General features: G+C 46.3%; 1 protein-coding gene across 1 annotated transcript in view; it reads left to right on the top strand.

Annotated features, from left to right (window-relative positions):
* The first annotated feature begins 5,938 nt into the window (after positions 1–5,938).
* Positions 5,939–19,628, top strand: part of PNPLA2 (patatin like phospholipase domain containing 2) — a 29,646-nt gene continuing 15,956 nt past the window's right edge. Inside the window, exon 1 of the mRNA XM_066320979.1 lies at positions 5,939–6,236. Coding sequence (XP_066177076.1) covers positions 6,050–6,236 — 187 coding nt within the window. The 5' untranslated portion in view covers positions 5,939–6,049. The remainder of the gene's footprint in view (positions 6,237–19,628) is intronic.

Here is a 19,628-nt window from a genome sequence, read left to right as displayed (position 1 = left end):
CTCTGACACAGCTTTGATTTTTATCTTTGTCTGCAATAGGTGTGTGAATTTTCTGACAGACTGTAGGATGTAGGACTCAGCTCAGAGCTTACTGAGGAAATGGCAAAGCTTATGTGAACCTGGATACTTGTTTTTACAATGCTGTTTCTTAAAAAGTTTGTGAAAACTGGATCTTCCTGGTATTAGCCTTCTCCTACTTCTACTATTTTGCTCTTGGTTACTCAGTGAAGTGGCTCATCTTTTCAGCAATAAAAGGGCTTCGTTTCCCAGGATCTGTTTATTCAATTCCAAAATGCAGAACTGAATGAATAGCAGGCCTGAATTAGTCCAGAAACATAATTTCAGAGCTAATTATAGTAATTTGGTTTTAAAATATTTTAAAGCATCAATTTAATTACTGTCAGATTTCCAAGATCTAGGGACAACACCGATAAAATGGTTGAGTAACAGGATTTCCTGTTACATCTATATGTTTAACAGTCTGTAACCAAAAAAAACAGACCTAACTGCATCCTGCTGTCATGAGACACAGATGAATGCAGAGGTGCCCTTCATGCTGAATGACTCTTCTGGCCTGTCAGGACATAAATCACCTTGATGTGAACAAAGAAACATGAGAATGATGTTTTTGGACAAGTGAAACGTTTCTAGCATGCCAAGAAGAACGAATCAGCTTGAGAGGAAGGTAATTTTTTTGCTTTATTTGTAAAATATCTAGTGCTAGAAGATGGTTTTGGCAGGCAACTTACCCTGGCCTCTTGTGGAAGTCTTCATCTGTCAGTGTAGGTAGGTACAGTACAAATTGCATCTGTGCTAAGTGCACAGGTAGAGTCAAAAAGATCCCTGCAGTGTGTATACTGAGGAGCTTCTCTAGCGTAGTTTTTGGAAAAGAAGCGATCATTGATACAGCTGTGTTCATGTGAGTCATTGGACAAAGCATGGCAAGTACTTCTGAGAGGAGAGATGGGTGAAATCCAAGTAGGAAAAGCCTACCTCCATGTCATACTGAGAGAAAACACCCAATGCTTCACAGCCAAGCAAGAGAGCAGTTGAAAGTTAAGAGCCTCAAAATGGCCATGATTTAAGCAACTAACCCTTGCTACCCTTTGTCCCTGCTGTAAGAAAAATGTACAGGAGGTAACAGTGCCAATACCTTTCACCTACTTGGTCTCTGAAGTGCCAGCCTGGTGATCTGGTAGTAATGAAAACCACTCATGTTCGCTGTGGTTATCTGTCAGACTTGTAATGGCAGTGGTTCAGCCCTGAGATTGGGAGGGGTGTGTTACCTGGTGATTTCTCTATTTCAGGTCACTAAAAAAAGTAATTCTTGGAAGTGGTTTTATTGAGAGGTGCCTCCCCCCTTCACCAGTAGTGCCTTGCTTTGCTGCTTCAAGAGCACCATCAGTGTTTACATAGGAAGGGCCTGCCTTGGCACACCACTCAGGGTTTTTCCATGCACAAAGGAATTTGTTTGAATGGCACTGATGAGTTTGCTGTGCCCAGGCTCATGGGATGAAACAAACTTGTGGTGCCAGCTGCTGGTTACTGTGATGAGGGGAGGAATACAACTAAATCTAGACTAACTTCTTTTTTCACTGTGTTTTTCTCTGTCTTCTGCATATGACCTTTTAACCTTGAATTAGGGACCTGATCTGAGGTGAGCGTCCTCTTAAAACCTTTAAATTCCTTTGTGAAAATGCATAATTTTCATGAAAACTATCAGTCAACCTGCCCTGAGAAAAAGTACAGTGAATTTTGTAAACTGTTCAGAGAAGAAACTTCTTGGGGCAGCTTCAGGGAGAGCACTGGAAATAGAGCTCTCATAGTGCCACAAGGAGCCAATGTAACATAACAACCTCATAGGTTTTTCTTGAGAGGGTCAGAGTATAGCTTGGCTCTGCTCCAAGATTTCACACCTATTTTGCAGAATTTGCTAAAACCTCTGCATAGTGAACATTTCTTCTGAATACAAAATCAAACCTATTAAGCTTACTTCCCCTTTCTTTACCTGTTTATGAAACTGTTGCCATCTCTTGGCTTTGTACATGAGCAGTGATGTGCCTGTTGCACATTTGGTGCTCTGCATGGAGTCCACTGCTCTATTCTGATTTCAATGACCTTCAGCTGTGAAGGAGTTGGGATCTGTGCTTCTGCTCTGGAGTCACTGTTCTGAATTTTCAAGTCTCAGTGATGCCCTTTCAGACTTATCAATTATTTCCAAAGGCAAGGGTACTGGTGGGGTGGGTGATTCTCTCAGAGAAGACTAGTGCCTACTAATACTTGGACTTGTGGCCTAGTCCATCCTCCCTTCAGAATCAATTTTAGCTAGAGAAGATTCTTCCTGAACTCTTCATAAAAGATAGGCTCAAAGGCATTAAAGAGAAAGAGAGGGACAGTCTTGTGCCTAGAGATTACACTGGTAACTGATCATTACCAAACTGATAGCAGGGGAGAGTGATTTAGTCATAAGTTTGACGTTGAAAGGTGTAGGCTTTCCTCACTGGTACATGAATGCCACGCCATCTCAAATCAACTCTCACTGAAAATCATTCCTTACAAATACCATGGGGCAGGGAAAGGGATGAGACATCTCCACTACTTGGAAAGCAGGGAGAATGTCCTGGACACTACTGTAAAGCAATAAGCAATGGCTCCCTGGGGCCGCTTTCAACTGGTTTCACTCTTACGACCAAGCCCCAGTTTTGCAAGCTGCTACATGCAGGCAGTCCTGCTGGACTCAGTAGGTTTGACTTACGTAGGGGCAGAGATGGCTGTAGTTCCTTTCCTAGAAGAAAAATTCAGTCCCAAGAGAGCAGGACCAGTCCTCTGCCTCAGGAGATGCTCCTATGAAGCAAGTACCAAGAGTCTGCCATGGAATGGTCTGACTTACACAAACATCAAAGGTAAGAAAAACACATTTAACTCCAGCTTTCCAGTGATGTTAAGAGCACTTGGGTTGATTTTGATGACTGGTGCGCCTTTCTTGCTGACTAAGCGCAACAATACTAAAATAACATTCTGGAATCAACATTGTAACAGGCTGCCTTTGGTCTTCCCTTTAATTCCCAAGGGCCGGCAAAACCACAAGGTCTTGCCTGAAAGAGCAGAGATCATTTGCTTGTATGCTATTATCTTGTAGGTACTAACAGCTCACCATTCATTAGGCTAGAAAATAAGCACAACAAGGAGAGATTGTGCTTCAACCTGTCTCCATGGCATCTCAACTTGTAGGGGCACGAGAGGATTTGAAGAGTTTCAGTTGGAGTTTGACACACAGGAAAAGCTGCCTCATAAATCTTGCTGATCTGGCTTACTGCTGCATCATGAACACAGAAGAGCTATAGCACTTTCTTACTGGGGAGAAAGAGATTCGTTTTGGGGGTTAATTTATTTTTGAGAAAAGCACAGTTGTTTGTCAGCTTGCTTGTGCCAGTACTCAGGCAGCACTCCACAAGAGATTAGTGTTCACATGGTTCGTTTCATCGACCTGTTCCAACAGGGCAGCATTAACCTCCTCAAATAAGTAACCTTGAGGGCCAAGGCAGAGTGGTGTAAACAACTCAGAATGAGGTTGCTGTTGGGAAATCAAGTGAAACTAACTCTAGCATTGTGGTAGCATTGTTGTTTCTGTTTTCCAGATATACTTGGAACATTAAGGCTTGTGAAATGCTGGAAAAAGAGGGAGCAGCATTGGCTCCTGAATGAAGATGTTCTGGTGGTTGCAAGTGCTTGGGAGGTATCTGCAGACAAGGTTCAGTGGTCGGTTTTGCCACTGACTTCTGCTAAAGTCACAGCCCAGTGGCCAGTTCTTCTGCAGAACAATCCCTGTTCTGGAAAAGGCGAGACACGATGTTTCCCTTGGGTTTGACTGTATGAAAATACCTTCCTGTGTCATCAGAAGCATGGGGTGGAAGCTCCATGATGGCCCTAGTGTTAAGGGCCTGTAAGAGAGTCATGGCTCAGGTTTGCAGGGCTCACCTCTCCAGGTGGAAGAGATGAGGGCTGACAAGGGTTACATAACCACATCAAATGCAAGGGAGGAAGGAGCTTACAAAAACACCTAGAGTAGGAGAGGAGGGGAGAGAAGAGTGGGTATAAAGAGAGAATTAAGGTAAGCAGGGTTAATTCTTCATGTGTACCAGGATGTTAATATGTATAAAGGGTAGTTCCTGGCAGCTAGGTGAGAAGGTGGGCTTGGGGGTAGGACCTGAAAGAGAGATAAAGCTGTTCTCCTGCTGGTCTGATGAAAGCAAAATGCAAACATTTAATGAAAAAGTGCTCTGTCTGTAGAGGCTGGAGTATGATGTCTAACTTGAACTCAAATATTGGACTTATGCAAGGGTTACCTGCTGAATTTAGTTGTTTCTGTTGCCTGACTGTGAGGCAGTAGACTGAGATATTAAATAGCTGTTCCTGAAACCTGGGTGGCCACCCTTTAGGGAGGGTATTAGCCTTTTCATATAATTTGAAAGAATGTTTGGAGTGGAAGGAACAGGAAGAGGGACTACTTGGATGACCTCTACTAGCATAAAAAGTGAAAGAGCTGCTAAGGACAGGTATAACACCATCCCAAGTGAGAAACTTCTGACCAGTTATGAGAAAACTAATTCAAATTGCTTTATGCCAAGGTTAATTAAGTAGTTTTTTAAACTTTGGTAGAAAGTTCTTTTTGCCCTATGTTGCTTCCATTTAAAATTTATTCTTTTTATGTTGTATCCCCCAAATCTCCCTTCTACTGATCTTCCTTCCCAGCTTTGAGTAGATCAGCTCTTTCTCTTGCTGGGCTGATCTGTTTGATGTCTCTGTAAACTTTTTAACTTACCTAATGATTTGGATGACTGTAGTCTGTATTGTTTATGGAAAGGGGATCTTTACAGCTTCTGAAATCTTTTTGATGATCTTCTAGCACTGGCCTCTCACCCAGTGCTGCTCTGTGGCGACCTTTTGCAAAAGTACTGCTGAAAATCCCAGTTGCCCTGACTAAATGTAAGCATTTTTGTGAGCTTAAAGGCATGTGGAGAAAAATGTTGAGAAAAGGTTAGTGAAGGTAAGCAATTGTGCATGTTTTGGTGATTAGTAAACAACGGTCTACAACTTCCTTGTGAAGGGAAGAGCAGGGGCAGACACTGTCTTCTCTCTGGTGAGCAGTGACAGGACTCGAGGGAATGGCCTGGAACTGTGTCAGGGCAGGTTTAGGTTGGATATTAGAAAAAGGCTGTTCTCCCAGAGGGTGTTTGAGGACTGGAACAGGCTCCCCAGGGAAGGTCACAACACAAGCCTTCAAGAAGTGTTTGGACAATACTTTTGGGCACCTGGTGTGACTCTTGGCATGTAGGTCCTGTGCAGGTCCAGGAGCTGGACTCGATGATTCTTGTGGGTTCCTTCCAACGATTTTATTAGTTAAGAGGCAGAGAAAACTGTTGAGGGGGGACAGAGGGATTGCTTTTCTCCCAGTTCTTACCCTATTGCTGTGACAAGACTTGCCTCCTTCCGACTCCCCAGCTTTTTTGTGAACGGGGAAAGCTTTTCCCGTTCTCTCACGTTTCCTTCCCGACCCTGAAAAACAAAGGAAACCCCAAGGACTCGGAGCAGATGCCAAGGATCAGGATGTCCCGTGAGGGAAGGACAGCCTGCTGCCGGGGGACAGGGTGACGTTTGCGGCGCTGCGAGCAGCCGTAACCCGCTCCTCCGAGGAGCCGTCCCGGCCCCCGCGGCCCCAGGGCTGCGCTGGCTCGGCGGCCGGGAGCGGTGCCCCGGGGCCCGAGAGGGGTTCACCGGAGGAAGGGTTGGCAGGAGGGGCCGCCGGGGCTGCCCGTGGGCGGCGGCCAGGCCGGGGGCGGGCCGAGCGCCGGGCCGCCGCATATAAACTTGGCGGCCGGCAGGGCTCTGCCAGCGGCAAACCGTGCCGTGTTCCTTATCTGTGGCTTCGGCAGCGGCGCTTCCCGGCCGTCCCCGGGCGCTGAGAGAAGAGACCCGCGGCTTCACCTCTCCGCCGCGGCCGCTGCCGCTTCCCCCCGGCACCCCCCGCCTCCAGCGGGGCGCGGAGGCCATGTTCCCGCCCGACTCCACCTGGAATATCTCCTTCGCCGGCTGCGGCTTCCTGGGGGTCTACCACATCGGCGTGGCCAGCTGCCTGCAGGAACATGCCCCGTTCCTGGTCGCCAACGCCAAGAAGGTGTACGGCGCCTCGGCCGGGGCGCTCACCGCCACCGCCCTCGTCAGCGGCGCCTGCCTCGGTAAGCGCGGGCCGAGCCCGGCGTTCCCGTCGTGACTGCTAATTGCTTAATTAGAGCGACAGCGAGGGGGAGTGGGTGTAAATATGCGGGTCCGTGTAAATAGCGCTACGCCCTCCTCTTCCCGAAGTGCGGACGGCGCTTTGTCTTTGAGGCCTTTCACCCTGCCCCGGTCCCTGACGGCTGCCTGAGGTCGGGGAGGCCGCTGATGGTGGGAAGTCAGCACAGGGGTCCTGCCTCTGACACCCACACACAGCCACGTGTAACGTGGGCTTGCTGGGCTCGGGTTGTGGGTTTACCTTGCTCGGGTGTAGGTCTGGTGGGCTCTGGGTGAGGAGAGGAGCCTCTCGCCTTGGGGGCAGCGGCCCTTGGTGGCTGTGAACGGGAGGTGAAGCGGCGGGAGATACCGAGTTTGTATGTGCAGCATCTCTGAGCAGCACAGCCTTCAATCTGTATATTTATTTCTGGAGGAGGGTTATTCCTTGGGGCACTGAGGAATTCTCTTGCCGTCTGTAAGGGCTAGAGCGCCACTTTAGCTATTTTATCTCTGTTTACAAGTTACAGAATAACCTTTAAAAGTTATCTCTGAGGCAAGCACATAGTGTAGTGTGTCCCCATGCCTGGGGAACAGCTGAAGAAAATGGTCCTTGGTGTCTCCTGGCTTCTTTTGTTGTTTTGCATATGGGAGGAAGTCAACAAACACGTTAGGGTCTGCACTTGGAAGTATTTATGTCGAGAATAACAAATGCAGGAAAGTTTCTTAAGCTTGAAAGCCGAATGTGGTGTGAGGGAATCAGGTATATCTATTTAGTCTCAGAGAATTATGAGTCTCTCTGAGAGCTAAGGGCTGCCAGAGCTGTTTACTGCTTCTCCACAGCACTCATTTTTGAGATGTAGCCCTCATAAAAAGTTAGCATTATCTGTGTGTAGTTAGGTTTGAAGTTTCCCTTCCTAAGTATTTGTTTACGGAAATGCCCAGTGAGGTGCAGCCATAACTTCTGTAGCTCTTAAAAGCTGTTCAGACCCAAATCTGGGATCTCGAAGGCTGCCCTGGTGATGCCCTGGTGCCAACTTTTACTGCGGACAAGGGATAAAAATCCCTAATCCCTTGTTGTGTAGGGATCCATTTGCAGATAGCATTTAGTTGTTTAATTGCAGCTGCTTTTGTTGAAGAGGTGACTCCCCAATTAGTTCCCTAACTGGGTGATCCCTCTGCCACTCAAAGGCGTGTCGCAAGCGTGAGACGGGCTGACTAATGCCCAAATCCTTTGCCTTGCTCAGATGCCATTCTGAGTGCTGAGAAATCATGTTATCATATCTATTTTGTCCTTGCTGCTTACATGTCCAGAGCATCCATGGTGTGCCAGGCACTGCCCTCAGGAAGGCATTTAGCCTGGCAGAGAGTTTTCTGTGAATCAGAATAGGTTTTGGCACTCCTTGTGAGGGACAGTGGGAGACATTATTAAGATGACTGGGTTAAGGGCCACCTTCTGGGAAGCATTCACTATCTCCTGAGGGAGGGCAAACCATGCTCTTTAAAGCTAACCAAGGCTTGGGTCTTGAGTGTTCCAGTTCCGTCTTCTGTTTGACTTCCCTGGAATTGTTTTCTTCTGACTCACCTGTGTGACTGACAGGTGTCTTGGGTAGAGAGCAGCTCTATGGCAACCGAGTTGCCTTCCGAAAGTAAAAGCACACACATGGGCTGTGTGGCTGGGCCATGGTATCGCCACACCTTGTCTGTGTCATAAACCCTCCTGACAGTGCAGCTTCCAGGTGGAGGTCCAGAGGTTAGAATGAAATCATAGGGGTAAAAGAGGACAGGGCAGAAGGTACAGCTAAGCCTCATACAGGCTCTTGTAGAGCCCCGAGTACCTGCGTTTGCTGTGCTGCTGAGAGCAGGTGGGAGCCCATGGGCTTTGAGTCTATGGCAGCTGCTGCTCTCTGCTGTCTGTTGCCCTGTTCATAAACTGGAATGCCGAGTAGTGCCTCTTGATGGATGACAAACGGGGGAATTTTGCAGAAGCCTTGCTTTTTTTGACTGTGCATATATAAAGTTAGTGTCCTCATGCCTGTGAACTCAAGAAGATTCTACTATGCAGAGACAAATACTTGCAGGGGAGGAGTGGAAAAACTTCCTTGGGTTTTTTTCCTTGAGTTCAATCTTCTGAGACCCTGATCAGAGAGAGCAGGAATCTTCCTTGACTTCAGAGAATAAGATCTCACTTAGGGGTTTCTTTTACAGCCTTTTCCCTTTGGGCTTTGCATCTCTTCAGCTTGTCTGTGAACTTATTCTGTCTTTTCTGTTAGTTTAGAACTCACTATCATCATTTGTGTAGGACAGGAAGGCTTTGCTATGGGCTGACACTGAGCTGAAAGTCCTGACCAAGTGATCTGCAGCCTTTAGAGCACACTGTGAGCTTCAAGGGTGTGTTTGAGAATACCAAGGAAAACAACATTGTGTATGCATATTACTTAGGCAGAGCACCTTATATTTATATAAGAGATCAGGAGGTATTTACAGTCTGATATGACCTTGCCTAGCTCTGGTTAAGCACTTTACCATTAAGTTGGAGGGATCTTGGATTTATTGGTCAAGGTTACAACAGTAATGGTTGCCCTGCATCTGAAATGCTCTCTCTCCAGCTTTTAGATCCTATTCTTTGCTGGTATGAAAAAGCAGTTCAGTTTTTCCAGTAGAATAATCTGTATGGCTGTCAAGGTGCACTGGGCAGTCTCATGTGTTTACAAGCTATTTGATTTGGCATAATGAAGTGTTCTAGCATGAACAGCTTCTTGCTCCAAGGGTCTTCTGGAAAATAGCCTCTATCATGCCTATATCATCTCTTTGGGCTCTTGGAGTCCAGCACGCCAGGAAATGCACCTTTATGTGCAAAGCAAGTGAAAAGTTTTCATGCTGGCATTGCAGTCTCCTCTTTGTGCATGCCTCAAATCCTTCAGCTTTTCACAAATTCTAGGCATGGAGCTTTGAGGATGGTCACCTGTCTGTATAAAGCTGAAAGTCACTGGCCTGGATGAGGAAAAACTGGCTTATGTGACATGGTGAGATTGTCCTTTTTCAGTCATGAGGAATGATAAAGTGCAGCTACTGTAGGATTCTTTGATCACCAGTACTGAGTAGGGAATGTATTTTTGGTAAGATCTGGAATCATCTCACTTTGGTGAGCTGTACAGGATTTGTTGTGCTTGCTTTGGGAGCATAGCAGCCTGAATAAATGACGGGATGTGAAGCTGTAATGACTGAAAAGCTGTCTTTGGGCTGGTACTAAGGTCCCTCTGACTCATGGTTAACCAACAGCATCTCAACTGACTGTGTGGCATGTGAATGTTGTCCTAGACAGCCCTGTCTGGGGGTGGGTTGGAACTGCTGAATTGCTTCTATTTTGGGGGGAATGCATAGGTTCTGCTGTCAAAGGCAAAGCTGGCTATCAAACCCCATCTGTGGAAGTTAGCTGTTCTCCTAAAGCATGGTAAAGTTGACAGAAGATGGAAAAGCAAGCTGAGGAGATGCTTTTAGTACCAACAATACAGAAAGGAGGCTGTGTGTCTGCTAGATTGTGTAGCATTGTTTTGGATGCTCTTTGGAGAGCTCTTGCTGCGTTGTTTACAGCATTTTTTATTTAATTATTTTAAATTGTTATCTCAACTAGGACTCTGTCTCAGGCTTGATGTGAGATGAAATAACAGTTATTTGACACTTGGGTTTGCTTGTCAGCTGTCACCATGTGACCACCAAAGGAAATGTGCTGAACTGTAGAGGTGTTTTCCATTGGGTAGCAAGAGAGGGGGGGGTGGGGGGGAAAAGGCAGCCCAATGAACAAAACCTTTTGAAACAGAGATAATTAGCAATATCAGTACCTTAAATGTTGTGCTTCTGCAATTTGATTATGTGCATGCAAAGGCTTAAGGACTGGTCATGGAGATTTATTTTCTCTGTGTTTATGTAATCTTAACACCAAATCCCAGATTGACAGAGGGAAATAAACCCAGCTTAAAGTCTAGGGAGTCCTCAGAGCAATGCCAGTTTATGCTGGCCAAAGCATGAATCAGGATGCTTCTCCTAGGGGAAGTGTATGTCATGCTGCCTTCTGTGGCTGTGTGAAGAGAACTGTGGATCTCACAGGGACACAAAGGAAAGTTTTGTACCATCTGTGGTGTCTCAGTAGTCAGGCCCCTCCTTGCACAGGAGATGGTCACTTGTAGCTCCTGGAGAGACCCTCCCTGAAGAAAAAGTTGTTGAGGTCAATAGCCCCACCCCAGGAAGGAGAGACACCTTTATGTACATACATGGAGATATGGATATAATTCATGGGGAACCTTCTGGTGCTTCTTGGAAATGGTAAAAGTTTTTCTGTGGTGGAAATAGAGGTGGAGGGGAGATGTTCTGTGCTGACATAGTCAGAAATGTTCACTGGCATGGTGGAGAAGCTGCTGAGCCTGGATCAGCACCCTCAGCAGGGCTGTGGGATCAGGTGCCCAGAGGAGTAAGCTGGCAGCCAGAGCACCCTGCAGTCCCTTTTGATGGGAGGGAAGGAGCTTGTTCTGCTGTCAGCCTGGCTCTAATAAGAAAGCTTCTGTAAGGAAAGGTGCTCTTGCAGGCATCTCATTGGATGAGTGCAAGGGAAGCCAAGGGTCCACTTCCAGCAAAAAGCAGTCCTAGCAAGGCAGGTGTATATTCTTTTGGCAGCCCACATAGACAGCAGGTGTGCAGAGCAGCTTGGTGCCCAGCTTTGCTGTCAGCCATGGCAGTGTCACTGGCAACAGCACAAGAGGTCTTTGGTTGTCATTCTGTCCTGTAGCTTCAGCACGTCTCTTAAAGTTGCAGCATGTCTGAGCTGTTCCACTTCTTTCTGCCTCTTAGCTCCCCAAACTCTTCAAGGCCAGCTGCAAGTCCTCTGTGTAAAATAAGAGAAGATGTTGTATGTTCTTCAGGGTCCTATATCCACTTACTGATTGTCTTTGGAGGTTTAGCCCTGATAAATCAAAAGGCCTTTCTCAAATTTCTTCTTGTGTTCTTCAGTTCCAAACTCCTGCTGCTGCAATGGTTACAGCAGCTCTGCCTGCATGTCAGTAGCTGGTGGTGCTCGTTTTGTCTGTCGGGTGTTGTAATAAATAAGCAGACAGCACTCAGTTTTCTCATGCACAAAAGCCAATTCTTTATTCACAAAGCTCATATTTACAGGAAATATCAGAAGGCACCGTGTTAAACCTTATTGGTCAGCAATACAGTGAAACTCAGTTCACTGGTCAATAAGGGCTATTGTATATGTCTGTCAAAATTTCTCTCTCTAGATATGTTTTCATATTTTCTTCACTGATTCTTATGAGACAGATTCATTGCTTATGCAGGTGCAAACTTATTTTTCTCTCTAAGAATAGGTTGCTTTGTTCATTCTTATAATTTTTCTTTATGGGAACTTAAAAGCTATTTCTAGCTTAGCTAGGGTAGCAGGGCCTAAACCATATTTCATAAGGCCTTTCTTTTATAATATCTCTACCTGTCTGCAGCAGTCAGGAGGGCTGTGTTACCTTCCAGTGCAGTGAGCTTGGGATTGTACTCAGATGTTGGGCCCCTGCTCACTCTGGGTTTCTCCATGTTTCTCTCTGTGCCCTCCATGAAGCACAGATGAAATGCTCCCTGGCTTGTCTGAAGAGGATTTCCACCTGTTCTGTGCTTGATTTCCACTGTTCTTGAAGAGGACCATGCAAGGGCTGGAAATGGTAATTAGTCAACATTCCTCCTTTCTGGAGATGGGAATGGGCAGGCTGCTTAATTACAGAACCTTTGCAAAACCTCAAAAATCCTACTCCAAGGAGCAGCGTGAGTGGGTGACTCCTGTTCACCTTGCTCTTTGCAATATAAACCCTACTTGTGGTTGACTTCCAGAGCAGCCACCACTTTTCCATTGAATTCTCTGCGCTTCTACGCCTTTGTTGTCTAGCTCTAATACTTGTCCTCTTCCTTTCTGCTAAGTGTTCTTGGGACTTGAGGTTAGGGTCAGGATGTGTCTTTAATTATGTGGGAGTCAGCAGAGCCTATGTATATGTGTGTGCCTTGTCAAGCAAGTAGGGTAAGAACTAGTGAAAAGGAGGGGCAGAAGAAGTGATGCCATGTGGAAGGTCCTAAATAAGTCCACGTCCCTGGGAAAAGGCAGAGTGAGTTTTTGAAGGGGTAAAGTCTGAGGCAGTAGAAAATCCCTTCCAAGGAGCACACAGTAGAGAGGCAGTTAGTGAGCCTGGGAGTGTATAAAACCTGCTGGAGAGTGATGTAGCCCTGCCATTTGTAGCTACAAAGGCCAGAGGCATGGAGGAGAGAGTTTTTGTTCCTTGTGATACAACAGCTGCTTGTGGCAGGCCTGATCCGGTCCCTGGGGTTGTGCTGATCTGCAGTGCAATGTGTTGCATCAGGTGTGGGAGCTGAGAGTTTTTTTAGAACCCAGGGCTTTGTGCTGCCCTCTGGCACTCTCCCAGAGCTGACCTGGTGCTTTCTGGTACAGATAAAGGCCAAATCCCCGATGATGACTTCTGCCTGACAAGACCTTTGGAATCTGCAAGCTTCATGAAGTGCCTTCTGCCACTCTTTCCCAGGCTTTTAGCTGTGCTGTGCCTAGAGGATTTCTTCTGAGAATGAACCATTCTCTTTCTCTTCCTACACTGAACTTTGTTGGGATGGATATTGGTTTTAGAGGGCTTTTTAAGGTTTAGGATTTAAAGAATCAAATATCATTGTAGCGTTGGAGGTTCTGGCAACCTTTGAGCTTGCCACTCCTGTGGATTATCTAGTTTAGCATCCTGAAGTAGGAGAGGTGACATCTGAGGGTGTAAATTAATCAGGAATCCCTTTACATATGTTAATTACAAGGGCCAGTCTTTCTGGCTTCATTGAATGCTGCCGATTCAGTGCTGGGCCTGCCAAAAAAAAAATTCCAGTGTGGTCTGTCAGCACAGAGTTACACTGACTTATCTATCCTAGTGTTCTTACATAGTGGGATGGTAAAATATTGGTAAAATAATCTTCAAGGGACGCATCTAACTGCTAGCCGTATTGTTGCGTGCAGAAGAGTTCATGTGTCAAATGTTCATCTGAACATCTGTCTTGCTGTTCTTGTTTGTGTGCTCAGCCCTGCAGGAAGGGTTGCACAGAGGCTTTTCCCCTGCAGGGGTCTGTGCCGCCCTCTGTGAGCAGCTCCTGTCTTGCTCACAGAGTTGTTTTCAGAACCCCAGTCGTGTTTTGGCTGGGGGTCCACAGCTGATTTCTCTGGAAGACAGGCAGCATCAGTTTCTAGATTTTCCTGCCGTGGTTCCCAAGGTATGCAGCTTAACCTTGTGATCTGCCTGATGCTGCTCCAACGAAAGGAGAATCATTCTAGAACAAAATGCCAACACCCCTTGCCAGAGGACTGCTTTGGAAACCAAGCTTTTGATTCTCACTTCCTTGCTGGAGTCTGCCCTGCTCATGCCAGGGCCAGTGGGGAAGAGTTTTGGGTGTAAGGTGACACTTGACCTGCCAGAGAAGGGAGGGCAAAGCAGGCCCAGCAGGCAGGGTGCTCACAGGTGCACAGGGAGGGGCTTGCATGGATTTGGAGCAGTTGTGAGCTTAGAGCTGGGCATGATGCAGCCTGAGAGCCAGTGGAGGGTGTAGGGCTGTTCCTCTCATCTGTGTCAGGGCTTTAGCAATTACACAGGTGTACAGTGGAAAGGACAGGGAGAAGACAGGCTGCTGTGTGACAGAGCCAGCCATGGTGTCATCTCTGAACACAAAACGATTGCCACCTGGAAGAAAGCTTTCTGCAGGGCTTAGGCTGATAGTCACCAAAAGCTGTGTGTGGGCTTTGTTTTGGTGTTGGTGAGCCAGCTGAAGGTAATGACTGGTATGTGATAAAGGCTGCTGGAGTGGCAGCTGTTTCTTCAGACTGGAAGTAGAAATGATGACTGCTGCCTCCAGTTTTTGGCTTTGTGGATCTGTGGTGCCTGGCAAAGGTATCTACTCTCCTGCCCTGATTTCTTTCTAAAACTTTTTTCATCTAGTAATTGCTTCCCTGTGAAGTGAAAACAGTTCAGTTTTCTCTAGTGGTGTGTGTGTGATGCCATCCTGGAAACTGACCCTGAGAAGTGAACATGAACTGTGTGTGCAACATTGTGCACTGGGTGAAGCTTGATCTTTCTGCACTAGTTTCCTCTCAGAATGACAGTGACTGGAGGCTTTGTGTTGGTCATTTTCACCCAGGTGAATGAAGTGAGATTTGGATGTGGTTCCACTTCTGCCGCTGTGCAGACCAGAGAAGAAAAGTAATTTCTCATTACAACATGGGTTTTGGCCTGTTTCTCCCCTCCACTAACTTTCTCTGGATGAGTACTTGTTCTTAATAAAAACACTTCAAACTCAGTATTACCTGGTCCAAAGTGAGCAGCAGGGATCTGAGCACCTTGTCTACTCTGTGAATCCACTTTTCCTGTCATCCCATGCTGCCTGAATTGCACTGTACCAATGACAGGGATTGATACATGGATGAAGATGGAACATGGCTTTCAGTTGAGCTTGCCTAGGGTCCTGAGCAGCTTTTCCTTTTCATGCACTGTTAGGTCATTTAATTTCTCTAATGCTATGAACAGAAATGCAGCATTAAACCTCGTATCAAGGCATTACAGTAGAGAAAGATTAGACTAGTGGGTGTTGCTGTTGTGGTTGTGACAGGGCAATCCTGGCTGCCTGCCTGCACTGAGCTGCCTCCTGCCCTTCCTATTGATTGTTTCACGGTGGCAGCTGCGCTGTTTTCAGATTTGTGTTGCAAAAATCAGCGCTCCCGTCCTGACCGCAGAAACAAAGCAAGTCTCAGCTGGCATAACAGCAGTCCTTTGGTGTGCCAACACTTCATTAAGTCCAGTGTAAAAATTTAGCTGGAGACATCAGCAAGCCTTGTGAGTTCTTATGCCTGCTCTCCCTGTTTGCTTCTGTACAAAGCAGAACAATGGGCCTTAAGGTGAGGTATGAGTGATACCTGCACTTGGGCTTGTATGAGGGTCCTACCCTGCAGGTGCCAGCTGATGGATGGGCATGTGGCTGCTCTGTGCTAGAGGTAAAAACCCTGGCAACTTAAAAGCAGACCTTCCTCTTATGTTACTCATATCTAGCATGTGGCAGTAGTTCTGGTTCATCTATTAACTGGTATCTAGAGCACACTAACCATATCTTTTGGCTCAAATGGGAAAAATGTCTCCTTTTGGTTTGGCTTTATTTAAACAGGTAACATAGTTGACAGCTTCCCCCCCCCCCCCCCCCCCCCCCCCAGTTGAAACAGAAAAGCAAACATTTTGGGACAAACATGAGGGAAGGCTTCTGGTTCTGAAGGAGTTGCAAATGGTCTGAATTTAAATAGCCCTCCTGCTGCACAGTGTGTCTTGGGCTAAACAGTTTGAGTCTAGTCTAAGCAATGCTGAGCATGAAGAATCTGAATCAGAAAGTATTGTGGGCCGAGCTCTTTTTTTAACATCTGCCTCTGGCTGCAAGAGCTGGCCTTACTTGAAAAGCTGTCTGTTTTTCTTGGTGTTTGCCCTTCCCCACCTGTAAGGTCAGAGGTGTTGCTGACTGTAGTCTAACAGGGATCCCTAGGAGGTGCTCCAGTAGGGTGTCAGTGCCTCTCATTCCTGAACAAACGGGATGATGTACATCATGATGTACAGCTAGTGGTCAGGCTTTCTAAGAACTGTGCTTTACAAAATCGTTTGTTTGTTGAACTCTGAGGTTAAATGCCTGCACAGAGCCCTTGATCTTGCCCCAGGAAACAACTGGTCAAGCAGTGGAAACAGTTCAGTTTTCTGACTGTCTGCAAACTGAGTGGGTGTGGTTGTGAGGGGAGTTGTGTTTACCTCCTACATATCACCAAAAATAAAAATAAAAGTTTCCCTCCTGTATCTCTTATCTGGAGCCAAGTGAACTGAACTGTTTCTTACCTGATGACAAAATAGTTGGAGAGGAGGATTGAGTGAAGACCTTAAATAAAAATAAAAAATATACATCAGAACAACAAAAATTAGGGAAGTCCCAGAGGAGCAGCTTGTTCTGGTACATGGTGTTTCTCAACCAAACTGGCTTACAGGAAGATGTGCACAGACTTCACTGCTAGCTGCCATGCCCCAGCCTCAAATGTTTAAAAATGAGTGTTTTTTATTTTTGTCTAATAGTGTCAGTTTTACAACTTCTGGCCAGTGAGGGATATTCTTTCCACAGCCAGTCCTTTTAGGTGTCTGTCCAGGATTTCAGATCAAAATTAAAGAGCTGTCACCAGCAGTGAGGTACATCTATCACCTGAACATGTCTTATAAGGGCAGGTTGTAAACCATTGCTCTTTTTTTCCTGCTGGCATGGATTTGTCTTTGGGATCCCCTTTGACATCTCTTCAGCTTCTCTGATGGACCATCAGAGAACATCTTGGGTTAGGTTCCCAATACAGGACAAGTTGGCCTTTGTTCAGCTTGGCTGAAACATTGGCTGGTTTTTGCTCTCTTGGGACAATAAATGGAAATCAAATTGCTTCAGCATGAGTGTGGAAAGTGGAACAGAAGCCTACCCAAGCAGTGGGATCTTTCACAAACTGAGGGCATTGCTCACAAGAATTGGGGTTGTCCTTAGGTCACTGGTACATTGCTGTGCACTGCTCCTTGGGATGAACAAACAGGCACTTTCTGATGATCTGAGCTACCCATGAGGAAATATCCAGTAAAGTTCTCTGTTAATTATTTTCTAGATGTTGGTTTGAAAGCTTTTGGTGCCTCTTGTTTATAGCTTTGTGGGTTTATTTTGGGCTGGTGACAGGACTGTGTTCTAATTATGACTATATTATGTCCTGGGAAAGGCCAGGCAGGAAAGCATGTGCAATGCTTACTCTCAGTACTTAGAAAAGAGTGGTAAATACAGGAGCTGTGCATGCTGAGCTAGAGCAGTTGAGGATTTTTGTCCTGGAAGGACATGGAACAGCTCTCCTGAAACCTCTGCTCATTGTCAGACTGACTTTGAGCTCTTCCATGTATGTGGCACAGAACAGCTGAAATAGCAAGAGATGGGCAACTGAGATAAATTAATGTTGGGGAAGATCACGCTAATAAATTCCTTCTGACTCATCCTATTCCTAAATTATCATTCGAACTGGAATCTACCACTAGGATAATTACAATTCCAGCAGAGTTTAGCAACCAGCTGCATTGAAAGCAAACTGTGAAGATTTTGGCTGGGGACTCTTAAAAACGGATATCTGTGCTGAGTATCACAGCAGTAAACCTCTCTGGAACAGAGAGCTGAGCAGAACTTAAGGAATTCTGGAATGAGGGCCCTGGTTATAGTACACAGGGCTGGCAGGACTCCTGTCCTGAAAATCTTACAGTCAAAATAGCTTGGTCATGTGATCCCAAACTAGCAAGGCATGGGACTGTCAAGGGCCTGGGGGAATAGCAGAAGTACCTGTGCTTCCTTCTGCTAGTTGGCTTCCTTTCAAAGCTGTTGGTGTGTTGGGCCTGTCTGGAGCCTTAGCTGGGGAATGGGAATGAGGAGGGAGGAGTCCATTTGTCGGTGTTGAATGAGAAGCAGCTTTAGGGAGAATCTGCAGTTTCCTGCCTGCTCCACTAGTCCAGGCAAGTTGTGGCATCCGCAGTCTGGGGCGTGACCTCTCTGTGCTTCCTGCCAGCAGGGACAGAGAGTGCTGTCCCTACGTCCACCAGCTCTCTGTGTCATCCTCTGTTCTCGCTCCCCGGTAGAGAACTTTTCCTTTAAGTTTGTGTCCTGTTTACTGGTGCATAGGCAGGGAGTGGGAATGTCCCTGGCGTAGGTGATCTTTGTGCTGGCATTGCGCTCTCCCAGAGGGAGCTGCAGTGTTGTGGGTGAGCCTGCTGGATTGTGTGTTCAGAATGCCCTTCCCCCTATTTAGCTTGTTCTGCTCCTATTTTTGTCTGTGTCTTAGACGCTTTTTTCCATTTGAAATACTTCATGGGTCATCTGTCACTTTACTGGCTGGCAAATAGATACCAGTATGGTCTAACATGTGGTTTAACAGGAGACCGTCCTGGTGCCCTTGGTGCCAAATCTCTGCTGCTGCAGATGTGGGTCTGAAGAGGCCCTTCTTCCCCACTTGTCACCCCTGCTGTCGTGCAGTGTTTAAGCTTGGGGATGGTCCCTGTTCTCATGCACGGCACAGGTTTGGAGTAGCCTTTCTGTTTCATCCCAAACCCTTAGCAGCAGTTAAGGGTCCTCCCAACTGCGCAGCTAACATCAGTTTTAGGTGATCATGGTCAGCTCTGCTGTTCCAGAGGCAGAGTAAGAGCAGGCTGCTCTGCTGGGGTCTTTGTATACAGTTATAAATAGCATGAGCTGTTTGAATGCTTTTCAGGTTAGAGTTTAGGGGGTGCCAGGCAGCACAGACTTAGTTACTGGGTTATTTTGGAGTTGAGCATGACTGATAGAGATGAAAGTCAGTTGTTAAAGGGAACAATCTAACCTTATGTCAGCAAGCTGATGTGAAGCTGGATTGATGTAGCTTAAAAATGAAATGTGAGGTAGCAGCTGCCTTCAGGCTTTTCCTATGGGTGCCACTGTCTTGCCCCTTGTAGCCCCTGCAGGTGACAAATCAGCAGGGGGGGGCAGCTGGCCTCCCTTCTCTGGCAAGGGACATGTTGGGGTCTTTCAGGACACAAGTGTGTGATGCTCCTTTGCGTCATCACAGCTGAAATTCAGATAAGGACAATAGCCCTGCAGTACTTGGGTTTATGTGTAACAACACCCAGTGGAACAGTGATGGAGGTAAAGGGGAATGTGGGTTTCTTAATAAAAAGGAAATATTCTGCATATATTAATGCAACATTTTTGAGGAAGATTGGCTTAGTAAATCTGTATAGGGAAAGATGTTGAATTAATTGGTTGGTGTGAGAAGAATGAAATGTTTTCTCAGTAAACACTGCTAACTATTAGAGATTGTCTCTGCCCTGTGATACGTGCCTCAATAAGGAAATATAAATTTAATTCAGGTTTTTCTCATGGCTCTTGTGTCCTGACTCACTAGATCCATAAAAAACAATGAGAAGCTTTCCTAAAGGTTGCCTTTGGCGCTGGGCTAGTCCTAGAAATAATTGAGAGCTGTTGACTGACCCCTGTAGGTGTTCTCTCTCTTGACTGCCTCTTAATTCAGCAGCTCCCTCTGACAGACTGCAAACAGAATTTGAGCTGGTTTTCCTGGAATACTACTTCTGGCAGTAACAGGATTAAAGCACTGTCACTTCTTTTCTTTCCTCCCAAATGTATTTCCAAGAGGACTTGGAGATCATCTACCATGGATCTTGCTGCATAAACCTGGCTTCCTTGGCTGACCCCTCAGCTGGCCTTATTTCCCGGAA

Source organism: Sylvia atricapilla, chromosome 6, assembly GCF_009819655.1.
Source record: "Sylvia atricapilla isolate bSylAtr1 chromosome 6, bSylAtr1.pri, whole genome shotgun sequence".
Classification (NCBI taxonomy): Eukaryota; Metazoa; Chordata; class Aves; order Passeriformes; family Sylviidae; genus Sylvia; species Sylvia atricapilla.
This window is presented reverse-complemented; position numbering and strand designations above follow the sequence as displayed.